General features: G+C 37.9%; 2 protein-coding genes across 2 annotated transcripts in view; one reads left to right on the top strand and one right to left on the bottom strand.

Annotated features, from left to right (window-relative positions):
* The window catches only part of PLCXD1 (phosphatidylinositol specific phospholipase C X domain containing 1), a 19,429-nt gene extending 3,941 nt beyond the window's left edge, over nt 1-15,488 (top strand). Inside the window, exons 2-7 of the mRNA XM_026070292.1 lie at nt 1,013-1,150; nt 4,996-5,132; nt 7,997-8,125; nt 9,268-9,423; nt 13,893-14,076; nt 15,187-15,488. Coding sequence (XP_025926077.1) covers nt 1,039-1,150; nt 4,996-5,132; nt 7,997-8,125; nt 9,268-9,423; nt 13,893-14,076; nt 15,187-15,470 — 1,002 coding nt within the window. The 5' untranslated portion in view covers nt 1,013-1,038 and the 3' untranslated portion in view covers nt 15,471-15,488. The remainder of the gene's footprint in view (nt 1-1,012; nt 1,151-4,995; nt 5,133-7,996; nt 8,126-9,267; nt 9,424-13,892; nt 14,077-15,186) is intronic.
* GTPBP6 (GTP binding protein 6 (putative)) lies at nt 15,477-27,528 on the bottom strand. The gene is made up of 10 exons (XM_026070291.1): nt 27,071-27,528; nt 24,870-25,007; nt 24,378-24,448; nt 22,666-22,796; nt 21,837-21,907; nt 21,221-21,379; nt 19,666-19,874; nt 18,723-18,871; nt 18,269-18,418; nt 15,477-17,785 (listed from the first exon to the last, which is right to left on the bottom strand). Exons 1-10 carry the CDS (start codon nt 27,453-27,455, stop codon nt 17,644-17,646), a joined length of 1,605 nt encoding a protein of 534 aa, XP_025926076.1. The 5' UTR covers nt 27,456-27,528; the 3' UTR covers nt 15,477-17,643.

The following is a 27,528-nucleotide window of genomic DNA, read 5'->3' as shown; positions in this document are numbered from 1 at the left end:
TGTGCCAGTTGAGAGAAAACAGAGAAAGCCTTGAAATCACTGAAAAGATGGAAGATCCTCACCCTCAAAAACACTGCTGGAACTTCAACAACATCCTAGAAAGAAAAAATAGCATGGAGAGCTTGTCTTCATGTTATGCATCATTCAGGAGAACATAAAGTGAAAAATGAACATCATGGTTCTAGCAGACCCTGGAGAAGACCATGGTTTCTCAGCCAAGTTTCAGCCACTGGGACTCCTGAATCATAGTTGCAAGTTTTGTAGAAGATCCTAGAGAGATTTATATTCAAGAAGGAGCAGTTCCAGAGTAGTTTTCAGGAAGATTTGACTAAACTAAAGTACCTGTGATCATGAGCCAGTGCTCAGTAGGGGTGTTAAGGATAGGCATCAAGAGATTTTCTCAAAACAAACTTTGCTGCTTCAAGAGAATAAGATGACTGACATTTTCCTCTTTGACCCAAGAAGCCAGCACTCTCTGGAAATCCAGTGTCCTGTAGAAGTTTTCAAGACTTTTCATAGGGATATTGTTGTAGCAGCCAAATTGATGGTTCAAGTGTGAACTGGGAGCCTGGAGGGGGACAGACCTGGCCCCTGCCCCAATCTTGCCATCAGTCCCACTGCCATGCTTCCTGGGGTTGTTGAGAATCTGGGAATGGACCTTGTTTCACACTGGAAGGAGACTACTCCATACGATGTCACAATAGCCAATGTAGGTAGTGATTTCTCCACATCAGCTAAGTTGCATGTACTTGTCTTGACTGTATTTTTCTTTCAGATGGTCATTTTACAAGCTGAAAACTGGAATGTGACTTTGGCATCGTGTTGGAAGACAATGTTTTCAAAAGCAGTGTGTTTTGTAGCTGAGAAGCTCTTGACATTTTGCTGCAACAGCTTGAGCGAAGAATTGACCTTTTATATCATGTATAAATACATTCCGTACATGAAGAAAAGTGTAAATTCAACTGTAATATATGGAATGTTTTAATTCTTCTTTTTCTTCTTTTTCCCCCAGAACATCTTATTAAGTCTTAAGTACTAATGGAAGGCCCTTTGCAAACATCCATTCACCTGTGCCATGAAAATGGTCAGTGGATGTCACAATTACCAGAAAATCTCTGGAATATTCCTCTCTATAACTTATCTCTTCCAGGTAAAGATTAACTTTTGTTCTCTGCTGTTCTATTAACATGTCATTTAAGCATTGAAACATCCTGTTTGTTCCATTTCAGGATGGCTATATTTATTATTTGGGTCAGCGTGTGGGAGAAGCATTTGGGGGAGTGTTTGTGTGACGTATGTGTGTGTATGTGAATATTTTCAGTCTGTAATGGTTGGGGTTTTTTTTGATGGGGAGGGGCAAAAGGATTTTTTGAGGGAAGGGAAGAAAGAGGGGACTTTTAAAAGGCATTGTGAATCATCTTGTCAGACCAATGTTAGTAATCCGAGCATTTGTCTATCTGGGCCTTGGTGGGATTTTTCTGTTACGTGGCTGCTATTCAATACGTGCTAAAATAGTTCCAAAAGGAGAGAATTTTACCTTTTTATTTGTTTCTTTGTAGAGTTTAAAGGAGGCTGGGAAGGTATGGAAAAAGCAAAATGGGGCTTTTAATTAATGCATGTTTTTATTAATGTAAAGTCTGACTTCATTGCGTGGTTACTGTCCCCTGTTTCTGAAAACTGKATTTATCCTAGTATGGGTAAATACAGTTGCACAGTAGCTGGTGACCTCATTGGTACTACTCTCAGACTTATGCACCATTAACCTTTCTTTAGTTATATTATTGGTTCTTCCCGTTACCTTGAACTGAATTTGTTTTTCATTCTCTATGAAGAAATTACTAGAGAACCTGTTTCYCCTGGCATGTGGGAAGGCACTGGAGAAGTGTTAGTTCTCAAGTGATTCACTTTGCCTCCACAATGAAGATGGGCTATTGATACTTAATAAAAGGTCTAGCCCACATTTTCTCTTACACCTTTTGATGAGATAGGTAGTTTGAGTGGAAAGCAGCACCATGTAGATGGATGTTCTGTGTAGGTGGCTGGCTGTGAAGTTACAGGCAAGATCCTAGGTTAACTTCAGCACAGACATATATTTAGAGATGCTGGGAAAAACAAGTCTTGTCTTCAGTAGATCTCCTGGGAGGACCTGAGAACTGTGCTCTTCATGGACTGCTTTTCTGCTCTCCATGGAATAATGGCGGGTAATTAAAACTGAAAAACAGAATCTTATTTCATGGTATTTTGTCAGAGGCTTAATTTAAATCAGTGTTAAACATCAAAACAAGTGGACCTCTCAGTTGCTGAAGTTTCTGGTATTTGAGATGATATAATTCCATTTGTTGGAATTACAGCAAAAGGGGACAAGATGGCTTGACCCACAACTGTTCAGCTTAGTGGAGATGAGTATTAATTTTGGGTAAAGTCTATGTAAGAGTACCCAAGTACAGGTAGGATAAAGAAAACCTAGATTTCTTATTTAACCAACAAGAGCAGAAAATAAATATCTATCTCTACATGTGACAGAAAAATAAAGGTCCAGTTCTCCTCTTCTTTTTTTTTGTTCCTCTTGCAAAAAACCTTTAAAAATCACTAGTGTGCTCGGTGTTGTTGTGGCAGAAAAGGAACCATGTTATTTCTAAAGAGCTTTTGGACTAACTTTCAAGATGTTGTTTCCTGAATGCTGTAGAGAACTGAGAGCCTGCTAATGTGTACCTTTGGCTGATTTCCTGACTCTTTTTGTAACAATGTCCTTTTTCTCATGAACATTTGTGTTGCACATTTGCTAGTTTTGAGACGGGATTGCTGCTTAATTTGTAAGTTCTCTGTGTTGTTCTAGTTCTTGGGGTACTTTCTGAATTAGCCTTGTTTAAAGCCACAGGAGGTTGCATAGAGAATAGGCAGGAAGAATAGTTGAAGACAAGCCAATTTTCTGTAGAGTTCAGACGACTCTTACAAAGCATTGCGGGCCACCTAGCTTGGAAGATTTGTTGCCTCTCCAGCTGACCTATAAAATTGGTTTGGTCCCAGTCGGAACAAACTAGATCAAGACCAACCAGATCTGGACAGCTCCAGCAGGTTTTCTGAGGGAGTAATGACTGCAGGAAGCCCCACTTGGAAATGGAGGTTACTCACATCCCTACAGAAGCCAAGCCTGCCCTTCTTGTCCTCAGGGGATAAGAAAGGCATCATATCCCAGGGTGGGTCCTGGAGGGAAATGGCCAGGCTCTGTATCTCAGAACAGAGAAGACACCAGGGCTTGCAAGAAACTCGAGAAAGCGCATTCTGAAAGCATGACGAGGAGACAGATGCAAATCCCTGTCATTAATGCTGCATTGCACCAGGTTCAGCCCTGCGCTGCCAAGGCAATATTGTTTTCTGAGTTTACCCGGTTTGGTGCTAGCTCACTCTCTCTGCATCTTATTGTGCTGTGTTGTGGATATACCCATCTTGCTTTTATTACTGCAACTCATTAACATCACAAAACCAGACTTCTAAATTAAAGGCTACTATCCATAGGCTGATTGGCATCAGTAGATGCAACGCCCATTGACGGAATCCTGTTAACTTCTCTCAGACTTGGATTTGGTCCATTGGTATTTAATGATTTGACTCTATCAACTTTCAAACCAAACTTTGTTTGAATTCCCTCATTATAGGTCTTTGATCTGCAATAATCTCAGTTTGGGCTTTTAAACGGGAAATTAGAAAGAAATCAGATTTTAAAAAGTGCAAAAAAACAGAGTAAACCCTTAAACTATTATTGACTGCTTCAAAGAATTTTCTTTATTTCAAATACAGTCTTGCTCTTTTCCTTTGATGGCCACTGGAAGTATTGCCATTGGCACCAGTAAGACTGACCTTTCAACAAGGCAGTTCCCATCATCAGTGAACAATTTGTTTGTCAGAAGTCTTAAAAAACAAAATGATATGCAAATTCTCTACAGATATTCCATAAAAATCCCAGTAAGTCACTTCATGGAGTTGTTAGCTGTTCTTACTGATGCTTTACAAAATCTGAAGAAATAATGGAAAAAATGCCAGCAAAATCACTGGCAGCCTGTCCTGAAGAAATTGTAATTTGCAGCAGAGATTCAGTTAAACATGATGTAAGAGATGCATAAGATTTATTAAGACTTCTTTTGAAGGCAAAAGTTTGCACAGGTTATACTCTGCTTGACTGTGATACTTAACCTGCCCCTATGTTTTCGGCATCTGATGAAGCAATATTCTTCAGTTCCCTGGGCTGGAAAGAGTCAGGTAATTCTGAAGTCCACCAAGAAGTAGATCCTGTCCATCTATTACATATAAACTTAGACTGGGTTTATGTCTGAAACCTTCAAGCATCTACTTCTCTCCATTGTCTGTGTAGGGGATGCGGGCGTTTACTCCAGGAGGGCATTTTTACTAGGTATGTAAAATACAAATGCTTAAAGCACCAAGTTAGATGGAGTTGGTCCAATCAAAGGTGTAAGAAGATGAATTTTACTCTTCAGTCCTGGTTCTATGTATTTTCCTGTGCAAAGATGATGGGCTTGGAATATGAAATCCTGCATTTGAACAACTTTGGAATCTGGGCAAATTCTAGATAGGTTCAATCTTCAGCTGTTTGTTACCTGCAAAAAGTGAGTTTTCACATCAAGATAATTGTTTCAGTGGAAGATGCTAGTTGAAACAGGCCATTTTAATACAGTTTGTTGAGGCAAACCTCAGCAATGATGTATAGTTTGGATGGGAACTGTTTTATTGAAAAATGTTGAAAAGCCTCAGTGCCTTCCCTTCACCAGGATTTCACACTAAGCTATTAATGTCAAGTGAGTGATCTCTGTAGAAGAGCCTACCTTTTCACCACAACTAGATAGGCTGTTAGGCAATATACTTGCATGTTTTGGTAATGAGGTAGCATGTCAGGTGTCTGCAAGCAATATGACTATGTATTGTGGTGTTTGAGGGGTTAAGAGATGACATTCACTTCACATTTATTTTTGCATTCTACAGGGAGTCATGACACTATGACCTACTGTTTGGATAAAGACTCTGCTGTTAGTGACAATGAATCAAAGCTGGTGAATTTTTTAAATAAATGTATGCCCTGCATTGTACATCCTATTATTATGAAGTGGTCTACGACACAGGTAATTACTGTCTGGCATTCTTAAGCCTGAACAACTTTGAAGTTTGTGCTGCAGTGATGAAAGTGGTCGTGTTCTCCTGCATGCCAGTGAAAGAATACACTGCTGCCTAGAAATATGTGTTACTAAGAAATACTGTGTTTAGGGCGTATGTTAAGTACCACTGTTTAAAAAAAAAAAAAAAAAAGAAACAAGCATGCAATACATACCAGATCTTCTTTTGTGGGGAAATAGATGAAGATGACATTTAAAATTGGCCACTTGCACCTAGAAACTCATGTTTCTGTCATGTTTATTATTGCTATAAGTAACATTTAATACTACTGTATTCCAAAGAAGTTAGAGGTAAAAGGGTTTTTCTCTTTTTTAGCTTTGTTCATAAGGTAAAACTTGTCATTTTTGCTGTCACTATTGTGTAAGAAATCAGTTGTTTCCCCCTGCTTTCTTGTGCATCTCAGTCAGCAGCAGTGACAAAATTCTTGTTTAAGGTCTTTTTTTTTTTTCTCTTAAAGATTAAGGGAATGATGGTGTGGAACCCCAAATAAGTCTTAATTCATTTTTTAAAATTACTACATTTAAAGTTAGTAATTATCTCTTTCTGTTCCTCACAAGTGTATTGTTAAAGACAGATTTGGGGAATCACAATTTAAACTAGAACTTTTGAAGGTTTTTCTAAAGAACAGACTTTCAGGGCATCAAAGAGGTACCAAAAACCTATTCACTTTTGTTCTTATTGAAGAAACAGTTCGTTATTAGCGAATTAAAACTGAATAATTGATAAATAGCAATAATTATGCCTAGCTTCCTTGTGTTGTGTTTGAGCAGCCCTGGCAAACTGGGGTCTTAGATGCTACTACATATCAAATATGTAACAGAAGTAATCAATTGATATGGAATGGCACTCTTTTTTCACAGTGTCTTTCCTTGAACTGCTTTTTGCTTTGTGACTTAAGCTAATGAAAGATTTAGATACCTACTGACTTGTAGGTTGCTGACTGATGAAGTGACCTTGATGGAGACAAACAAGCTCCTTGTATCATTACAATCCTTTTGTGGTCTGAACCCAATTTGCTAAGCTGGAAACAGCCCAGCACTAATGGAGAAAGGCTTGGCTGCAATCCCGCCCCTCCTTAACGCTTCGGTGCTTGAGTCATGTTTGCAAGGAGGTGACTCCACCCATTGCTATCCAGACTGCAGATCAAGGAATCCTACCCATGGTAGGACCCACATATTCCTGGATGTCCCGATTTCTAGGCGATGTCTAACTGCAGTTCTGGCTGGCATGCATGTTAGTCTAGAAGTGCAAATCTTTTCCGTACAATGGCTATGGTATTAGATGCTCAAGGCAGCTTTTTAGCTTCCACTCTTGCCCTAGATGTCTGACATGAGATTACAGCACTAAGCAGCATCACTACCTAAGGCCTTTTCTTAAATTTGGCCCTAGGGTGTATATTCACACTGCTTAATTTTAGCATCTAAATTCAGGTGACTAATTAAGAAGTCTGATCTCTCTAGTTTTCCCTTGAAATTCTCAGAAAGAAAGAAATTTGTCCAAAGGGCAATTCAGAGCACCTACTTAGTCTGGTGCTCTGATTGTCTTGTGGAGAAGCCTTCCTGGCTCCCTCTCTCTCTCTCTCTCTCTCTAGGTCTCTTTCTTTCTCTCTCTCTTGGTCGCAAAGGTTATATATGACCTATAGTCAAACACAGAGTGCTCCAGCGCACTGCATGCAAAGGTGGACTTGGGCATGAATCACTCCTGCAACTTTTTCAGCCTGAAGGAGCCAGGGCAGGGCCCGCAGGCAGGGAGCAAGTTGCTGCTAGCTCCCACAGGGCTGCTGGCCCGAGCACTTGCAGCATCTGCGCTCTGGGGTGCATGGGGCTGCACCCTGGCTCTGCAGCTTACGCACTGCCTAGGGAGATTAAATTCCTAAAAATCCTAAGAACGAAAAGTTAGAAAGTTAGTTTGGTTAAAGTTAGGCAGGGTGAATGTACTGCAGTGTATCTAAGCACTGTCTTGGCACTAAAGCTAAGAATGTAGTTATTCAGGCTCAGTGTCTTGTACTGATTTAGCTTTAGTTGAATCCCTACTGACTTAAAATAGTGCAATGTATTCTTCCTTAAAGTGTTGTCCCTACAAGCAGGTTGGACTGAGACAAATTAGTTTTTAAACATATTTAATTAAGTTGATTCTGTTTTATTGTGCGAAGAGATCCTTGATTATAAATAAAAGAGATATTATTTGGGACTTTTTGCCCTGTAAGCTTGGCTATACCATCCATTCCATTCAGCCCTCAAAGCAAGTGGGACAGGTCTAAGGAAAGGTTAAAATAGAAGAGGGCTTCTGTTCTATAGGACTTCTATGAGAGAATTCAAACTTTTTAAGAGGCTTTATCCTAAAAAAGAATGTTAGCCAATACTTTTTTTCTGTTTTTGGTTTTCCTTCTGCTGAGGATCAGTGAGCTCCACAGAGACAACCACTGTAAAGTCTTTGATCTAGTAAAATAAATACAGCATTTCTAAGATGCTGATCCTGCAACTTCTGTTCATATGAATAGTCTTGTGAACAGTGATTGTGTGTTTGTGCATGGGTTAATGGATCTTAAACTTTCAGAACGCAACAAATGCAGAGGTCTGAAATGAATCTAATTTTTATCTGGGGCGTATTCCACAGGGAAATTAGAATCCCTCTTGTCAGATAGTATGAGAATTCAAAGTTACGACTTGGTGCCATATAATGTCATTTTAAAGATGAAAGACCTAAGAAAAATGTCACAGGACTAACTTCGCATCCTTGTTTCAATTTCTAAAATAAAGGAACATATCCCTTCCAAACTCTCAGGATCTTTGTTTTCTGTTTAACCATTCAGGAACTGAGTGTGACAGAGCAACTCGAGGCCGGAGTTAGATATTTGGATTTTAGGATTGCCCACAAGGCTAATGATCCATCTATGAATTTGTACTTCGTGCATATGCTTTACACAACTGTTACTGTTCAGGTATTGTCCTTACCTTTGGAATAAAGGCTATAAAAGTGGTGCTGCTTATTTTATTTAAAAACAGAACCATCTTACTCCGAGAATGCTGGCCCAAGGTAGGTTATTTTTTTTCCTAATGTGAAGATTTCAAAGTAGAAAATATCTGCAGAGTTGGTTATTGAACTGGAAGTTACTTTCAGCATTTGCCAGTAATATTTCAGCACCAGTCAATTTCTCACCTCAATCATGATCATTTACCAACCATTTACCAAGTGGCTGATGTTTCCAGGGTTTGTCTTGTGCTGTCCTGGGATGCTACTCAGGGCAATCCTGTTTCTCCAGTAAGGAGAGAGGTTATTAAGAAGAAGAAGGTGTTAAAAGCCTGATAAAATCACAGAAACTTTTAGGAAAAAGTATTTCACTGAAAGGCAGAGAGAACTGAGTCTTCACCCCATGACCAAGTTGCTATCTGCTATTAGAAATTACTGTGTTGCTCTTCCATGTGTGCGCTCTCTCACTGAAGACTAGGTTATATTTTCTTTGCATTTGCTGGGATCTGTATAGCCAGTTACAGCTGAATGCACAGCCAGCTAATGAAGCTTTTGATTTGCATGGTAATTGGCTAAACTTCAGTTTTGTGATCATGGGTCTGAACCCTTCGTGTCTTAAGATTTCATGCTTAATGGCATGTTCTTATAAACTCTGACTACAATGCTAATTGCATGTGATCTACAAGAAGTTCTCCTTGCCTGGAACAAATGGGGAAACAGGTCCCCTCATGATTAAGCAAGCACAAATCTCTTCCCAGTTTCTGAGTTTGCCACTAACACATTGTTTGTTCTTAAAAAAGATTGCAAAGATGAGTTTACTGCTAACCTGCTCCTCTGAAGTAGATTCATGGATATTACCAAAATACAAAGCCACTAAATGTACCAGGCTGGATCCACGCCCAGAACAAATCAGCACTGATCTGCAGAAATTAATTTGTCCTGGCATGCATCCCTGTGGAACATCTTGTGGATTGCCAGACAGTCATTCTCCAAAACCCTACACTGATTTTTATTACTCTGATTCTGCCCTATCATGAATGCTCAGTTTGTTTTACTTCCTTTCCCTTGCATATTACAGAATATTTTCTAAGTTGTCATGATTCTCTTTTGTAGGATATTCTGTGTGAAGTCTTAAAGTGGTTGGAAACTCATCCTCAGGAAGTTGTTATATTAGCCTGCAGGAATTTTGATGGATTAACCAAGAAGCTTCACTGTCATCTCATTGCCCATATAAAAGAGATTTTCCAGTATAAACTGTGTCCCAGAAATGTAAGTATGAGATCTTTTTTCCTCCCTTTTTTTTAAAGGAAGATATAATACATTATGGTGAGATATATAAAGATTCTGAATCAGTTACATATTTTCAACCTTCACTTCCAGCAAGTAACACTTTCTCAATCAGAGATAAGGTCTTTACTTGCCGTGGATGAGTGATGCACTTCACTTGTAAGAAAGAAGCAGCAATATGTTTTATTGAGATAAGACAGTGATTTAACAAAGTTCAATGGTAAATAAGACAGTGGTTTAACAAGATTCGATGGCAAGGTATGCTTGGTTATTTACTGCATGGAGGGAATGGTCAGACGAAATTGTCAGGGAGACTCCCCAGTTGAGTCATGAGGTTCAGAGTGGACTCTTGCTTTCCAAACTCCTTCTCAGAGGAGTGTGGGTGCGGCTGGATCCAATCTTAGTCCCAGACTTCGTCAACGGTTTATGTCTAAAGGATTATGTGCACAATGAATCTAAGAGGCAATTTAGCACAATTTGCAAAGTTTCAGCGYGCTATTAGTCACTTACTGAGGATCTGCTGTGGRTAAGGAATCTCTCAACCTCAAGGAGTAGCCTTGAGAGGCGTCCCTRCTCAAGGGGAGATTCTGCTATGCAGCCCACTGCTGTGCAGGAGAGCTCAATGGGCTCTGGGCTGCCCCCTATTATGGGGTAAGATGGTTGACTTGTAGTCATATCTGCATACCAGCTGTATTTGGGTGGGCGCATGCTTAATTAGCCTTTGGCTATGTGCTGTTTACAGAGAGGTCAGGTTGTGGGGAAAGAGCACATCAGGTTGGGAGGGGGGAAAGCACATTGTCACATTACTTAATAAGTGTCATTCCCCAGATGACTCTGGGATTTCACTCACTCACTTGAAGTAGGATATGAAACAAACCCACATACCATGGTGTGGAGGAGGGAACTACTGACTTGTGGCACAATAGAAGGGACACAACTGCCATCCGCTGTTCTGTCTGAGTTTTGCAAAAAAAAAAAAAAAAAAAAGTTATAAAGTCCAGACTATGGAAAGGGCATTCAGTCCCAGCTGGAGTTGACTTCCTTGTTCTATTGATAGATTTGAAACAAACCCTGTTCTGCCTTTTCACAGCAATAATTATGAGTTAACTGCAATGGTATTTAGCTATTTAGAATAAGTTAGGTTGGAAGTGATCTCTGGAGGTCATCTGATCCAATCCCACCATGCAAAGCAGGACCAACTTCAAAGTTAGATTAGGTTGCTCAGGGCCTTGTCCAGTGCATCCTGGAACAAATACAAGGATGGAGATTCTACAACCTCTCTGGGTAGCCTGGTGCGGTGTTTGACCACTCTCTCAGTGAAGTGACTGCTCTCTTGTATCTAATCAGAATTTCTCTTGCTCCAGCTTGTGTCTGTTGCCTTTCATCCTTTTGTTATGCATCTCTGAGTAGAGTCCGGCTCCGTCTTCTCTACATCCACCCATTAGGTATTTGCAGACAGCAATAAGGTGCATCCATAGTCTTCTCTTCTTCAGGCTGAACAGACCCAGTTCTCTCAGTCTGTCATCAGAAGTTGTGCTCTAGCCCCCAGTCACCCTGGCTGCCTGCCATTGGACTCATTCCAGTATGTCAACAACTTTTTGCTACTGGGGAAGCCCAAACAGTACACAGTACTTGAGAGACAGTATCTATCTCAAGTGCTGAATAGAAGGGAAGAATTAATTCTCTTGACCTGTTGTCTGTGCCCTTATTAATACAGCCCAGTTTGCAGTTGGCCTTTGTCACAAGGGTGCATTGCTGCCCAATGTTTCACTTGTCCATCAGGAGCTCCATGTCCTTTTCTGCAGAGCTGCTTTCTAGCCACTTGCCTCCTGGCCTGTATTGGTGTGTGGGGTTATTCGATCCCAGGTGTGGGACTTTGCTTTTGCTGAACTTTGTGAGGTTCGTGTTAGCCCATTTCTCCAGCCTGTTGAGGTCTCTCTAAATAGCAGCCCTGCCTTCCAGTGCATTTTTGTTTCTAATAGTTGTGTCAACCTCCCAACACTGCTGTCTAGTGCTTTTTGTTCAGCTTTGGAGTAAGTGTGCATCATAAGCTGTAGCAGAGTTTTCTGCATGCTGCTGTGTCAGTGTGTGCCACCTGAATGCCAGAAGAGGCAGCAGATAAAGGAGAGGGTCAGTCTCTACTTTCTGAATCAGGATCTCTCTGCTATAGCTGCCAGCAATGTACTAATTGGTACCAAGGCTTTTGTGCCATATAGATGTGTTCATTGCTTGAGAATGGGCTGACAACACATGGTGTTCTCACACAATGGCTGCATTGGTGGCATTGACTTTCTTTACTGGACTTCAGCTGGAGTTGACCTTCCAACCAGCCTAATGTGCTTTCATTTGCTGAAACCTGTGGCAAAGTCTTAATATAAATAATCAAAAATTATTTGTTAAATTATAGGAACTTAATCTTCCTCTATATACTATGTGTGTGAGCTTTTAACAGTTAAACAATTAACATTTCAAAGATGCACAGGAACAGAGAGTTTTCTCTGGAGAGGGCGAAGGGTACAGGATAATGATGACCCTGTTTGAGATTCGAATTAAGCCTTTGAAGCTAGTGTATCAGTAACGGGCTGAGCATTACCATTTCAAAGCATTTTGTACAGCAGAGTTAAAATAGAACAAGTCTCAGCCAAATTAGAGGATTCTGATTTAAATTTGCATTTAGACACATGGTTAGCTCTAAAAGTTACCAGCTGTAAGAGGGACAAGCTGTTGCTGAGAGTTTGTTGAACAAAGGTGATAACAAACGGTTTGAAATGACCTGACCGTAGAAAGGAGACTGTTTCYGAGTTGTGCCCAAAGGGAGGGAGGAAGGGCACTGCAGAAAAGAGACGTCAAGTATTTCCCTCATGCTTGAAGACTATGTATTTGTAGGGGGTCTGTGACCTGCACAATAGATCTTGCCATATTTCTAAGTGATAACTTTTTTGTATGTTAGGCAGCAGTTGGGCTTTTCAGAATCACAGAAATTCCACCTATCCTACATCAAATACCACACACTTGTTCACTATTTTTTAAATAATCTGTTGGATTTCAAGACCACAGCTCCAGTGTTGTGCAAAAATAAGCGTCAAAGTACCTATGAAGCATTGTTGTAAGTAAACTTCTATATGTAGTACTGGTACAGGCCACAGCATGTCAATATTACATTGTGTTTAAAATTTTGATTGCCTTGACTGTTCAAATCCTTTTATCTGGATTATTAGGGTTTAAAAATCCCTTGTCAGACATCTACAGTTTCATTTCTGTTTTGTTTGCAAAATAAGCACCTGTGGTCATGTATACATTTCTGGTAGCTTTTTTGGGGAGGCCTCTTACCTCAATTTTTGCCTTTAGAAAGATTCCAAGCTGGCAGCTGTAGTAAAGCAAAGGCCTCTGTCAGCCACAGATTTTTGTAGCTCGTGAGTGGCTTGCGTCTTAATTCTTGTAGCATTTTCTGACCTAATTGGACTCACATGCCCTCTTTCTTGGATGAAGGTAGAGGAATTCCTATGTTCACTAAATCCCTGGCTCTCTTCCAAGATTTGCATTAAAAATTTGCAACATTGGCTTTTATTTTATTTAATAAAATCATTGGACCATAATAAAATCACCATTTCCTTTTCACAAGTAATTTCCTTTCCACCACCAAAATTCTTAAAAACAATGTTTATTAAACTAATGTACGTTTTTTGCAAATAATATAGTCAGAGGGCCACAATTCTGTCTGATGGCAACTTCTGAGGACTGGACAATTTTATTGCATATTGAAACATTTTAATTACAAACTTGTATCAGAACATCTGTTTTTCTTAGGTTTCTGACTCAATTATCAATTTTAGACACCTTCCCCTTACAGAAATCAGAATTAACACGTCTCCATGTACCATTTTGCCTTTAATGAAAAAGTGTATTGCAATTAAAAAAAATCATATTTATATAGTCTAAACAGTTCAATTTTCACAAATGTCTAATGACACTTCTGAATCACTTAGGCAACAGCTGCCAAATTTTTTCTGGTTCTCTGCATCTACATTCCTATAGAGCGGGTGTACTGATTTGTCCTCCTCCTAGCTCCTTTTACGGAATGTCTGTCTTTATCTTCCAAATTTATTCAGATATGGTATGTGCATAAGAGCCAACATGGGGATGGTTTCCTATCGAACAGGTGTAMAAATGTGAAATATGTACTTTACCTTAGTTGAATTGTTTAAGTAAAGGAGTTGTCCACATTCCACTGAAATTCTTAAGCTCCTATTGCCATTACAGAACCTGGCCGGCATTAAGCAGCTTGTAATCCAGTCAGCAACCTCTCTGGCTACAAGTTTAACAGCAGTATTTGAACTGAATCTGTGTCTATTAGGACAATTTCACACTTTGGCATTTGAGCTTTGGGAAAATTGCTGTAGAGTTATCTTGCAGGTCCCAGCTGGCTTCAACACGGATGCAATTTCTTTCAGGTGGTGCCAACACTACAGACCATGTGGCAGTGTGGCTATCAGGTAATAGTCTCGTATGAAGAGGAGACCCTAGTGAAGGAGCACTGTGAACTGTGGCCTGCAATTCCGTACTGGTGGGGAAACAAAACTGCCACTCGTGCGCTTATCCAGTATTTAGAACGCATGAAGCGGATAGGCCGTCCAGGTATGTACAGTGTTTCACTCCAAGGCAACTAGGGGCACATACAATAACACAAAACAATTAGAAGTAAGGAGCTGGGAATTCATGGCATTAAGCAATGGAATAGTCACGTTTTAAATGCCATGTGCACCATATGTTGCTGTGCTGGTGAGTGGTCTACTCACCCACAGGTGAGTGCAACATGTATTTTGTCCTCTCTCGTGATGTAAATATGTGCACAAGCACACATACATACATAGACTATGTAACTTGTGGCAGCTACCTCACTTACTTAATCACAGGGAAAAGGCCCCCCCAACACAAAACAGCTGGCTCTGTCATGTCATTGACACTGAAAAGAGACTGCTTCCTGATTCTAGTGGTTGCTGGCTTTATACCAGTTGAAACAGCTCTTACTATGAGAAGTGTATTATGCTATCCTTTTTGTGAAAATAAGTTGCTAAAAGAATGGTACATGAAGGCTATAGCTACATTAGCAAATAGTGGAGCTCAACAGGATCTGTAGAGTGAAACAGTCAGTTCTGTTGGACCCGCTGTTGTTGTTTTTGGGAGAGTTCACTTTGGACTACTACTTGTCCAGTTGCAGCTGGTGGAATGAAAACCCCATTAGGATGCTGGTGTAGTCTAAGCTGAAAGGAATTCAGTTCATAAACCTCTGACGCTGCTCTGTGATGTGAACATAAGGGGTGAGGGAGGGGAGAACTGTTTCAAAAGCATACTCCTGTGATCCAAAGAAAAATGCTAATGTAGATGCACCTTGTGTTCCTGAAAGCTAGTCATCTGGAAGCAACTTTTATGAAAACATACTTTACAAAGGAAGACTAGTTAACAGAGAATGTTTACACTGCAATGAATAATTTAGATATAGCTCAAACTGGAATGCTTCAATACATTAGTTGTGTTTTAATAACTATTTAGTATGGCAYACAGCTGCAACAAAGGAAGACAATCTACTGAAGTAATTCTAAATACAGTGGAACAATACAGAAAGATCCTAAAGTTAGTATTTTAATGATTCCCAGAGGAACTAGATCTGGAGTTAATGCAATGACAAGCAATTTATAGTCTTGTCAAAGGAATATTTAATGTGTCACCTTCTGATTTTTGTTTCAGAAAGATTCTTTGTAGCAGGGATTAATCTTACTGAAAATTTAGCATATATTCTTGCACACCCATTTGGATCATTGAAGAAAATGACACTCCAGAATCTTCCATACCTGAAAATCTGGGTAAAGCAACAGTATCCAGGACCAAAAAAAGAATGTATTAACATCATTGCTGGAGACTTCATAGGAAATGATGATTTTGTGAAAGATGTTATAGAACTTAACACAAAAATTAATCCTCCATTATACTGTCGTAGCAAAGGGGCTGGAGGAAATACTGTTTCATTCTGAGCTTCTTCATCTTTGAAAAGACTTTGTCTTCATTTAATGTTTCCTGCTTTAAACATCCTAGACCACATAAAGGACCAATTAACTTAAACTAGGGATGTTTTCAAGACTGAGTATCAATCATCAGGGTTTAAAGGCCTTTTCAGAGAAAACTGGAGAGAGCAGGAAGACCTTGCTGAAGTTTCTAGAGAACTACAGTATAGGTATAATTTACTTGGAGGTGCTTAGTTTCTGCACACTCACTAATATTGACAGTCCCAAGAACTTAATCCTATTTTGATTTATTTTACATTTGAGCAAGAAGGATAAATATAATGTCACTATGTGTATGAATTATTCAGTGATCAGATTTTATTTTTCTTATAACTTCAACTAACTTCAAAGATATTCTGCACATACTCACAAGCTCCATTTCTCAGTATTTTATATCAGTGTGAAACTGACTTGTCTGTTTTCATGGTTTGTCTTAAATATACAATATAAACAGTTTAAAAATATTTTTGATATATCAAAGATAGTTCATCAGCAATCCTATTTGACATGATTTTTATATACATCAATACATCATTAGCATTGGAGGTCTAGAAACAGCTGTACTACTGTGTGCTGAGTGTCAGCTGTGAACCGCTTTACCAAAGGGTAGTCACAATATTCTTCACGATTTATTAAAGATGCATATATTTGAAAACCATTGTTACACTTTTTATACCTTCATGCCAGCACTACTATTGATCTCAAGATACTAGAAGTAGGCCCCTAGACAGTTTTGCCCATTATTTTATTAGGAGCTGCTAAGGACCCTTTACACAGAAAACAAACACACATGAAACTAGTGCGTAATATACACAGGGCCTGCTCTAAAAATGCAGTTTCTTGGCTTTTGTTGTGCTCATTTGCATTTTATAATTGATTTTCCTTTATTTACCTATTTTAGTAGCTATAAAATTATTTTTCATCCCAATAAATGTTTTATGCTTATGCAAAAACTAAGTGTTTTACCTTGCTTGCCATTGCACATTAATTCTATTTTTTTAATTTTTTAATGAACTGTGCAATAATAGATGATCATGAAGGTAAGAGAACTGGCAAGTGTCAGGAATAAAATGAAGCAGGTGCTGTATAAAAGTTCACTGTGCAGCTTCATCAACATACCTCACTTTTTAGATGCACTTTATATGAAAAGTTGAGTTCAAATGTCTGGCAAGATGTTCACATTTGCAGTAGATATTTGCACAAGTTTGAAATGAAATGTTACTTGACATTAAATAATCAAACTTATACCTTAGGCTTCTCGAAACGAAAGGCTAAGACACTACCTCCTCATGCAATCTCCCACAATTAAAGGCTACATGGGAGTGAAAACCAAACATTCCATTTAGAAAGATGGCTTTTAAAATGCTTTTTTTACAGTGCTTTTTATCCTTGATCTCACCTCTGTTTACTTTATGTACAGCAATCATTCAGTTTGACTTTTTTAAGAGTCACCACCTGCCTGAAGTGCTATGTTACATAGACTGAGAATGTATTTCTGTATATCTTCTGTACCTAAAGTGTCTTGTTACTTTACCTAATAAAGCTTGATCTATTTGTTCAATACAGACTGAAATACAGTTTTGTTTCTCATTTCTGTAGTACTCTTTGTTTTATTCGTTCCCAGTCTCAGTAATTCATTACTCAGGTAATGGATCAGGTTTTGGTATTTTCTTTTGTGAAATACCACTTTTACCTGAAATCCATGCCTCACTGTACCTTAAATGTTTTCTCCTTAAGAACTGCTACAGTAATAGGTATTGCAAATAAATTACTGTATCCAAGAATACTGTATGGGTAAAAGATGTTCACAGATAACTTTATTTTTTGCTTTAACTATACAAATCTATGTTTTCTGCTTCAGTGCAGTAAGATATGGCAGCTGTTTTAACTGAATATGTGTTCAACCAAAATGCATGAATCTGTATGATTATTTAAATATGGCCAAATGTAATTTTCTTTTCCCAATCAGCTACTGAGATACCTTGGAGGTAATAAATTCTGAAAAATGGGACAATATCAGTATATCAAAAACATCAAGTGGATAAGAAATACACTCTTTACAACATTTGGGCCATCAAGTCATTAAGTTAATTTCAAATGCTCTTACTGAGATCAGTTTCTTTTTCCAGAARAGGATGCAGTTTCATGGGATAAATAACTTACTGTTGGGAAAGAGTTTTTGGTATCTACCAAAGGCAGAATTACTGATTATCACCTTCACACTGGCTGTGCCATCTTCAGGCGTGACTTCTACTTCCTGGACTGTTGCTTGTTTATATAGCCAACTATAAAAATAAAAGCTCATGAGCATCTTCAAGGTATTCCACATTTCATAAAAAGTGATCTTTGTTTTAGGTCAACTAGAGGATATTTATACACATTCTAACATAAATAATTTCACACTTTGAAAGATGACATGCTTCAACTAACTTTCCATTTGCTATTTGCTGTTCTGAAATAAGGCATAATATTTTCATCGATCTTTCAGATTTGTGTTTTTATCAGAAATATGGCTCTAGGACCAGTGAAATGGTCTTTTAGGAAGCTTATTTTAGTGCACTAACACCAGAACTCTGAAGGACACTTTCAGAAGCAGGCTCTATGGTGTCTATGGGTCAACATTTCTTCTTAGTATGTTAGAAAGCTTTGAAAATTATCTCTGTAATTCTTATCACAGATCAAAATAAGTATGATATAATTTGGCAAGACATGCAAGACTAAGAGTTTCATATTTGTCAAAGTCCTTTTTACAAGTTCAAATTATTTACCTTAGCTGAGCTCCCTCTAAGTTGACCTTAACTGTTAGAATCTTCTTCCCAGTTGCTTTCAAAATTCTTTTCTCTATTTCTTCTTTCAGCTCTTCTAAACCATGCCCACGTAAAGCAGAAATGGCTACAGCATTTTCTTCAGGTTTATACCTGAAAGGCAAAAATTGCCAGCAGACTTGCTCATAACTCTAAAGATTAGAACTTTTTAATATTCCAAACACAGACTACCTATCTGTTTATTTTATAGTCGTGCCTTCCTATAGTGACTACTTCTTCTATAACTCAAGTGAGTCCTTTTAAAACTAAAAGATGATGAGTTCTTTTCTATTTACATACATAAAAGATTAGAAACACTATTAAGTATATGCAGAAGTGTGCAAGCTATTTTCCAGACTAAGAATTAAAGAGTTTCCAGAACAAGAAATGTTAAGTATATTTAGCACCTCCTGCTTACCTTTCTATCAAATCCACTTTGTTATGAACTTCTACCATTGATTCCAGTAAGTGGCTGGGAAGATTAAGATTCTTCAGAACTGACAGAACACTTGCTTTCTGGAGAATAGTTTCTGGATGAGTAATATCTCTCACATGAACTATCAGATCCTAGCAAGCATCAATATACAAGACAGTTAGCTAATGAAATATTCCCGTTATTAGGCTTTGTGGATTTTATACTATTTTTACATTGCTATTTCATACAAGATACATTCCTATCCATTAGAAAATACACTGTCAGGTTGACATTGTCAAATGAACTAACAAAACAGTATTAAGCAGTACCAGTTTTTATAATCATGATGCCATTCGTAGGTGGCTTAATCTTTCACTCCACATCCAACTCAACATCCAACTACCACTGATTTCATTACCTCTGAGGATATAGGCTTTGCTGTTTAAATGTCTGTGTGTATACACAGCCTTATACTTTGCTTTGTGTGTTTTCATGAGTAAATGATAGRAAAAGCACATTAATATTTATTACATGCTTCCTGCATCACATCACAATCATTTACTTTTAGTGATGTATGAAACCTATGTAAAATATATATTCTTCTGGAGGCTTTCTTTTTTTCCCCTCAAGAAAGCTAGACTAAACTTATTCCAATGCACTGTCTATGTTTTCATATATTTAATCATCAGAATCTTATTAAGGTACTATGGAAAAGGACACATATACTCTGAATAAAGCACTTCTAAAATCTTTTCATATTTATATATTCTGCATAATTTCAAGTGTCAGAAAAGTGGCTTATAGTAAGATATTTACCTAATATTTATTATCGTAGAGGACTATTACAGTCAGCCAGATATTCCAATCAACTTTCCCTTTTCTGAAGGGGTGAAGATTATCCAAAAGAAAATATGTGAGTTCTCAATTTTTGAAGTCAACTACTTACTGAGTAAGCAACTTCTTCTAACGTAGCTGAAAAGGACTCAACCAGATTATGGGGAAGATCAGACAGAAACCCAATAGTGTCAACATAAATAACTGGCATATGTGAGGGCAGATAGCCAGCATGGGCTGTAATATCAAGAGTGGCAAACAGCTGATCTTTAGGTTGAAGTCCTGCTTCCCCAGTCAAGGCCTTGATCAAGGTGGTTTTTCCTATTAAAAAAACAAAAATAATAAAAAATTTGAAGAAATGTTAATGGCTTGTTTCAAGTGAAATTTTAATTCATAAGGCTCAGGTAAGTGTATGATACAAGACCTTTTCATCTCTAGTTCACTAATTTAAATCTATCCTAAATTTAGTCTTCTATATGATGTTATGAAGTCAGAAGACAATTATGGCTTTTGTGACTTGGAATTGGATTTAAGGTCATGTCTGGAAGCTATGCTGCTAAAGCACAAGATGATCAAATACTGAACTGACATGGAAAATGACCTATCTACATGTCTCACCTCTAAGACTGACTGAAGAATGCTGCCATGACAGCATTAGGAAGCTTACACTGATGCACTCCTTAGTGCATCTGTTCTCAAATAAATCATATTATCATTCACTAGTTAAACCCAACAAAAATCAGAAGCACTAATGATATTTACTATAGTATTTTTATGCTTTTATTAGGAGGTTCATCATGAACATAATACTAGAGAGATTTAATTGTTTATGAATATTTCACACAACTTACAGTTATTAAACTAAGGTGGCTCAGTATATATTCTAGTTAAAGTAATTCAATTACATGTGCAAAATTACAGTATATTTGAATCTTCAGTTTTAAAAGCATAGAAGTGTGACGGCTAAGAAAACAATAAAATGGAACTCAAAATCTACGAGTATTCAACCGATAATAAAATTAGTGCAAGGTAAGTTTTTTTTTTTATAAAGATGTTGAATAATAAAATGAAATGGTTTTAAAATAATGTAACCAGAGAAAGAGTCTAGTTCAAAGTTAATTTATGCCTTGTATATGAATTCACTTGTGTAATCTATAAAAAATAAATGGAAAAATAACTTTAGCTTATTTACATTGTTACAAACACTTCTCAAAACAATACATGTTCCTCAATGAAAAGCTACAGTGCTGCTTAAGTACACTTCTCAGAGCAACCGCAGCTCTCCTCAGCTTTCTTCCTATGCCTCAACTTTTTCCACTTATCTAAAAACCCATGTACTTTTCTCTACTCATTCTGACCAACTAACAAAAATTCATATTAAGGGACACAGCCTTTTTCTGCACTATGTGTAGAATCCTTTTGACACAACAGGAGCTCGGTAGTTCTCCAAAGCATGGCTTGAACACTGCAGAAAATCTTACTAGAACAACAAGCACCATTTGCTTTCCTAACAAGATCCTCACTGACATATATTCATTACAGAGTCTAGGAACTAATTAAAATACAAAGCCTATTCACACTGAAATGAGCTTCTGGCAAGAGCTTCTAATTAAAAACTAGATAATGCAAGCTTTTTTATGTTACAAATTTCATGAGTTTTTGCTTACCACAATTAGTATAGCCCATTACAGAGATAATCGGAAACTCGCATTTTTTACGTTGATTTCTAAGTATAGACCTTTTTCTTCTTAGCTTCTCCAGGGCATACCTAATTTTAAGTTCTTTTTCTTTCAAGAGACGATTCTGTGTCTCCATGAATGTCTCACCTGAAAAATCCAAACTGATAATTAGCAGAATAATCTACAAGAGACGCAGTAAATCAAGCGATGTTATGTAATTATTTGGAAATTAAGTTAGCAGTATGGAATATGAAGTTATAAATATGCAATTGAAACCATGTATTCTTACCTAAGACAGAATCAGAGTGATAAATAATTTTTAAAACATATGCTAAGTGCTCTAGAATAATCATGTGCACATATAATTAACTGCTGTGGCAGTAAATATTTATTATAAAATTATTATAAATTTATTCTCTGTCCATGACTCACTCACTGAGTCAATATAGATCAAAACTTTATTATGGTTGCGATTTAAGTTTCTTTCCAATATACTCTCACTCAATAAGATACAGCACACAAACCATCTTTCCTCCTGGCCTCTCCCTGTTTAAAGGCCACAGAGAAAAATCCTCTAATTCATGAGAATATATTTAGACTTTACCTGAGCCCATGATGTATCTCGATCCACCTCTCTGCTGATCTAACTGAGATACCTCATTTTTCAGATTCGACCTGACAGTGGAGTAATATTTAGTTAGAAGCAATATTCTTTAATCAAGCTATCATAAAACACCTAACAAATCTGAAACAGTAGCGATGATCTAACAGTACCTATGAAAACGCTACAAGACAGAAGTCTAAATAAAACTTGCCCGTGGCTACAAGACTGGTGAAAAATCCAGATTTTCCTGTCTCCCCAAAAGAAATTTGATAAATTGTATAAGTCTCTTAGCAAATTATAATGGCTGTCCTGAAATTTCAGGGAGCCAAAAATGTCTTAGTTACAACCATGCAACTCCCACCAATTTCCGTGTACAAATGTTAAGGGCCTATACCATGTCATATAGAAATGTGGAAAAGACAGATATAAATAAAGGCCTTTAATTGTCCTTGTCCTTAGTTTTCCTTATTAAACCTATCTATATTATGCATGAAATACACATAATTACCTACAAATGTTAATCCAGTTCCTACATATTCCTGCAAACCATCTTCCAGATTGGAAATAATCAGTACCTTTTTCTGTAAAAACGTATTTTGTAAGATTATCTATTGAACAGTATGGGGTTTTGCTTGTCAACATTGCTAGAGCTTAAAGCAATGACACTAAAGCAAATATTTCTATGTTCTAATTAATCACTGAGCATATAATACAAACACCAAAAGAGTAGCCTTTTTCTTTACAGCACAGTATTACCATTCTTGTTTCTGTAAAGAAATGGATACTAAAATATGGAAATATCAGTTAAAGATTGCACAGCTGGCGGTACCTGAGAAGTGGAATTTCAGCCAATGCTATCTGAAGTTTTGCTTCCTTAGTCCGGGCATTGCAACGAAAAATATGAAGTACAACTATGTATCTGTCAAAAACTTTCACGCCCCAGGCATCTTCCAGTTCTTTCTTTAACCATGTAAGACAAAATAACCTAAATGTTTTCTTCCCCCAACAATATCAGTAAATCAATTTGCATACAGCACTGTATTTGTAGTTATAGATAGCTGATGGAGACTTGAACTCAGAGGATCTCAGGATTCCTTTTCAATGGACTGGTAGTGATCAGAAGCATGTAAAACAAAATTTTGGTTGGCCAGAAAGAAAGAAAGGTGAAAGGTAAATTTAAAGGCTAAATCTTTGTTCTGAGTCAAGGCCCAGGTATTTCAGTGGGAATCTTTTTATTGTCTTTAATAGATTCTCACAACAACTTTTACAGCAAAACTCATAGCATTAGAAGAATCAAGAATCTCAATGGTTAAATCCTTACAAAAAATAATGGTGAAATTCTTGTATGGGAAAGGATAGGGATAACAAAGGAGGAGGAAAAGATTACCCCAATAAAAAAATAGGAAAGAGAGGAAGGCAGGAAAATTATTTCACAACCAGCCCCCCATGAAATACTTAAAAAAACAAACAAACAAAAAAAACCAGTTCTAATTCATCAAAAGACACTTAAAGTATGCAAGTAGTTTCCTTTCCCTGTCTTTACAACCCAGAATGCTACGTTTTATAAATGTATTCACAAACTCTCTTGAATTAAGATCCTGGTAAGCTGCATTTAAGATCTAAGTAAGAGTTCTTAACAACTCAAACTATAAATTAGGGAAGAAAAACTAGAACATTTAATGTAAAGATTTTCAAATTCCATTCCATCAATAAATTCAGCATTAAATTGAAGCGTTCAAGATAGTTTACTACCTCTATTCATTTTATAAGCCAGCAAAAGCATTCAAAACTACCTGAAAAGAATTAATGTTTGCTTGCAGTGTTTGCATTTCACACCCTGCATGATGCCGTACATGCAGAAGAACTAAAATGTATTTTTTCAGTGTTTGTCTAAGTATTTCAAAAAGCATCTAAAGTTCATGCATCAGTTGTCTTAATGCTATACACACTGTAAACAAACAAACAAAAAAAGTGAAGCATGCTTCCCCTGGTCCCAATTTATCTGTCTATTTAAAATATGTTTTGTTTTTAAGGACGATGAATGAAAGTGTATTAATTTCAAAAATTCAAATATAGGCTTGCTTTGAAATTATAACTGATATCAAAATACAGTACAGCATCCATATAGCTACAGAAAATAAATACAGCATCCATATAGCTATAGAAAGTATGTGCATATATCTAATCCAAAATCTTGATATTTTTCACAACAGAAGCTGTGTTGTTATCCTCATTTTGTAAAAAAGACCATAAGCAACTCTTCCAAAATTTTACGTGAAGCCAGTGGCAAAGGTGGGAGTAGAGTCTATATTAAATGGCTATCAGGTTGCTGTAAAATTTTATGCACTATAGCTGAATATAACACCAAACATATTTAATCAGAATTATGTTTCCTTTCAATACAATACAACTCAGTTCAGTTGGCTTTAAATATTACCATTTGTAAATCCAGAGTCATAACTGACCTTCCTTTTCATAACATCAATATTTTTCCAAACAGTATTGAGGTAAAGAATATAATTTGACATTATATTTAATTACCTTTGTTAATGACGATATTCTTTCCACATTCAAGAAGACAGCTGTCAGATGGGGCAATTTTTTAATCTTTTCTAAAAGATGGATARCCATTACAAAATAGAGTGTTAAATATCAAATCTCTTTCTAAAATATATGGAATATAAAACCACTTTGCACTGAAAACAGTGGCAATAAAATATCAAATGGTATGATATTCTTTGTTCACAAATGTATTTGTACTGATTTAGTACAATGTCAAAAACAGCTGCCAGTTTCATGTAAGTCAATCACTTAAATGCAGGTACTAAGTTGCCTACACTTTTTAAGCGATTATGGGTTATTTCGATTTTGTGTACTTTTTGTAGCCTTTAAAGAAATATCGTTGAAGTCTGTTTGCCTAACGGATAAACAAATTTGTACTTCTCTTCAACTTTTGTACTGATCTTTGGATAGTTCACTTACAGAAGTTTTAACATTTAGAATAATACACTGCTGAAAAATCTTGGTCCTTACCTGTCAAAACCTGAAAATTTCCTTTGCCAAAAACAAACTTCTTATCAGGAGTTTTTGTAGGAATAATTATTTTATCTAAAATTGTCCAATTCTGAAGGGTATCTACAAGAGCAACAGCTTCAGCAATCTGTAATTCAGCTTTAGAATAAGAAAAAAAGAAAGATTATAATATACCATCATAACTCTGTATATAGATTTCCAATAACTGTAGTACATACATGAACAGGGAAAGACCTGAACTACACTGAAATTCTAATAGTGTATTTCTTTTAACTAGTAGTACAGGGCAGGAAATATTTTACCTCTAATTAGAGTAATTAAACTCCTAGATGCAATTYTACCTCACAAAGCATCTTTTTGCCAGCACAAATTATTTCTAGGGTGGTTGATTTGGCAGAATTTTGAATTGTGTAGTCAACATAGAAATTACCCAGCTTTTTGCCTCAACACACTACTTCATTCTTAAAAAGTTAAACAAGTAATTAGTTGAAAATGCATACTCTACTGTTTTAGATGAGCACTGAACCATGTGAATAATTCATTAGCATTTAGCGGCAGTATTTAAAGAATTCCTAACACTGCATACGTTGCTGCAAACTTCACTACTGCTTATTCATAAAGAACCTACACTGAATTCTGACTTGGTAAAAACACAGCAAATTCCAACACCGTATTCAGGCTCATTAGAATAGTTCTTTTTTTTTTTTTAATCTATATTGCATAGCACTGATTTAAAGAGACTTCATACAATTATAAGGGCTACCAGGGCAAATCAGATCAGTGGATCAAGTTGGTTTTGCCAAGTCGGAATAAGACTCTCTTTTCATAGCAGTTTAATCGCGTTCCTCTAGATAGCAGAATACATTTGATATATTAAATAGATTACCTTGGTCCAAAAGGTAATATATTATTAAAGTAACCATAATTCTCTTTCTCCTCATATTGTCAGTGTTCTTTTTAAAAAGCACACATTTTCTGTTGTACTTGAGGGGTTTCAAGAATCATTCCAAAACATTTGTTCAGACTTCAGGCTCTTCATCTGGAGGGCCTAAATAAGTGGAAAGGGGTCACTGCTATTCTTCAGTATTTCTGGATAGAAAGGTGCCTTCATAATTTTTTTTCCAGTTGTAAAATGGGAACATAGTATGAAAGTGTTTGAAGATGCCTGTCCAGTGTGTTTTATTTAAGCATTGAATTAAATCCTGAAAAGGTTACAGACTTTATTCTGCATAGTAACAATTTGTTACAGTTAGCAGTAGTAATAAAATAGAATGAAATTTAGGTTTATAGCATAATAAACTTGAATACAAGCAAGTATGAGAAGACATGTCAAATATGAACTGAGATATAAGATAGCTATATATATATATGTAAGTTACAGGATATTTAATTTTTTCTGATACAACTTTGCATCAAAGAAGTGTTCAGATAGGCATCATCAGAGACAAGCGCCTCATAAATCCTAAATGTGCAGGATAAATGCATATGTATCAGCTAGCTAGCTACAAATCTAAGAATAGCAATGCTAAATAAAGTCCTGATAAAGGAATTATGAATTAGTGAATGTGCCTAAATAACAGCCTAAGAGCCTCATCTTCACTGCACTGTTTTCTATAGACAGAAGAGTACTACTGCTCTTAAACCAACTTCCAGGCAAATCTTAAGGCTGAAAGGCTCCTGCTTACCTGGCCAGGCAGCATGGTTAAGAACTGAAGGCTACTAACATTAGGTTAATAAGGGAGAAACCTGGCTATTTCCTGATGCAAGCTAAGCACTATGTGCACCAAGTTGTTTTGCAGCCTAAGACTCAAGGTTAGTGTAATTCACAAGTCAAAGCACAGATATGCAGACAGCCACTGTGAACACATTCTCTTTTAAAAAGCAATCGCAGAAGAACGCACCGATCTAGATCTCCACCTATTCTGAGTCTGCATTTTGCTAGCTGATACAGGCGAACGTTAATGGCATTAATTCCGTAAGTTTACTCCTGCGGACCTTACAGGTTTATAACTGTAGAAAACTAAACCGTGAGTGGCATGGGCAAGGAGAGGCAGAGGCATCCTGGCTAGCGGGACCCCGCTAAGGCTACCCGGACCGCAGCGAGCAAGGTGGCCCTGCCCATGCCGAGCCGCGGCGAGGAGCCGGCGCCCCCCGGGGCAGGCGGAGCCCTGCGCGCCCCCCGCCCCGGCGCCCCCACACACCCGTGGTGAGCTGCGGCTTCTTCGGGCCCCACTTGACAGCCGGGTGTACCACGGCCACACGCTGCGCGCCGGGGCCCATGGCGAGCGGAGAGGGGCCGAGCAACTCCTCCGGCTCCGCTTCATCTTCATCCTCCTCTTCATCTTCATCCTCCTCCTCCTCCTCCCCCCCGCCAGCGCCCACCACCCACTTCCGCGGCCCACCGCCACCCGCCCGCGGGGGCTCCCCCCTGCCCGGCGGCCGCAGGGGAGCCCACAGGCAGCCGGGAGCCGCCGCGCCGAGCGACCGAGCGGGTAACGGGCGGCAGCGGCCCGCGGCAGCGCCAAGAGCGGCGGCCGCCCCGCGGCAGCGCAGCAGGAGCGAGCGCGAGAGGAGCCCGGGCCCCATGGCCCGGCGGTTGGCAGCGCCTCGCGAGAGAAACGGCCGGGAGAGACCGTTACGGAGCGCACCCTTCCGTCCT

This window comes from Apteryx rowi, unplaced genomic scaffold, assembly GCF_003343035.1.
Source record: "Apteryx rowi isolate R43461 unplaced genomic scaffold, aptRow1 scaffold_308, whole genome shotgun sequence".
NCBI lineage: Eukaryota > Metazoa > Chordata > Aves > Apterygiformes > Apterygidae > Apteryx > Apteryx rowi.
This window is presented reverse-complemented; position numbering and strand designations above follow the sequence as displayed.

Bases quoted from the DNA above. Each gene is read 5' to 3' on its own strand.
- GTPBP6 (XM_026070291.1), bottom strand. From the start codon at position 27,455: ATGGGGCCCGGGCTCCTCTCGCGCTCGCTCCTGCTGCGCTGCCGCGGG. The intron at 21,380-21,836 runs GTAAAGTCTAAA...TGGATTTTTCAG, and splicing joins GAGATACATCATGGGCTCAG to GTGAGACATTCATGGAGACA. The intron at 18,872-19,665 runs GTAAGTAGTTGA...GATGCTTGCTAG, and splicing joins TAGAAGAAGTTGCTTACTCA to GATCTGATAGTTCATGTGAG.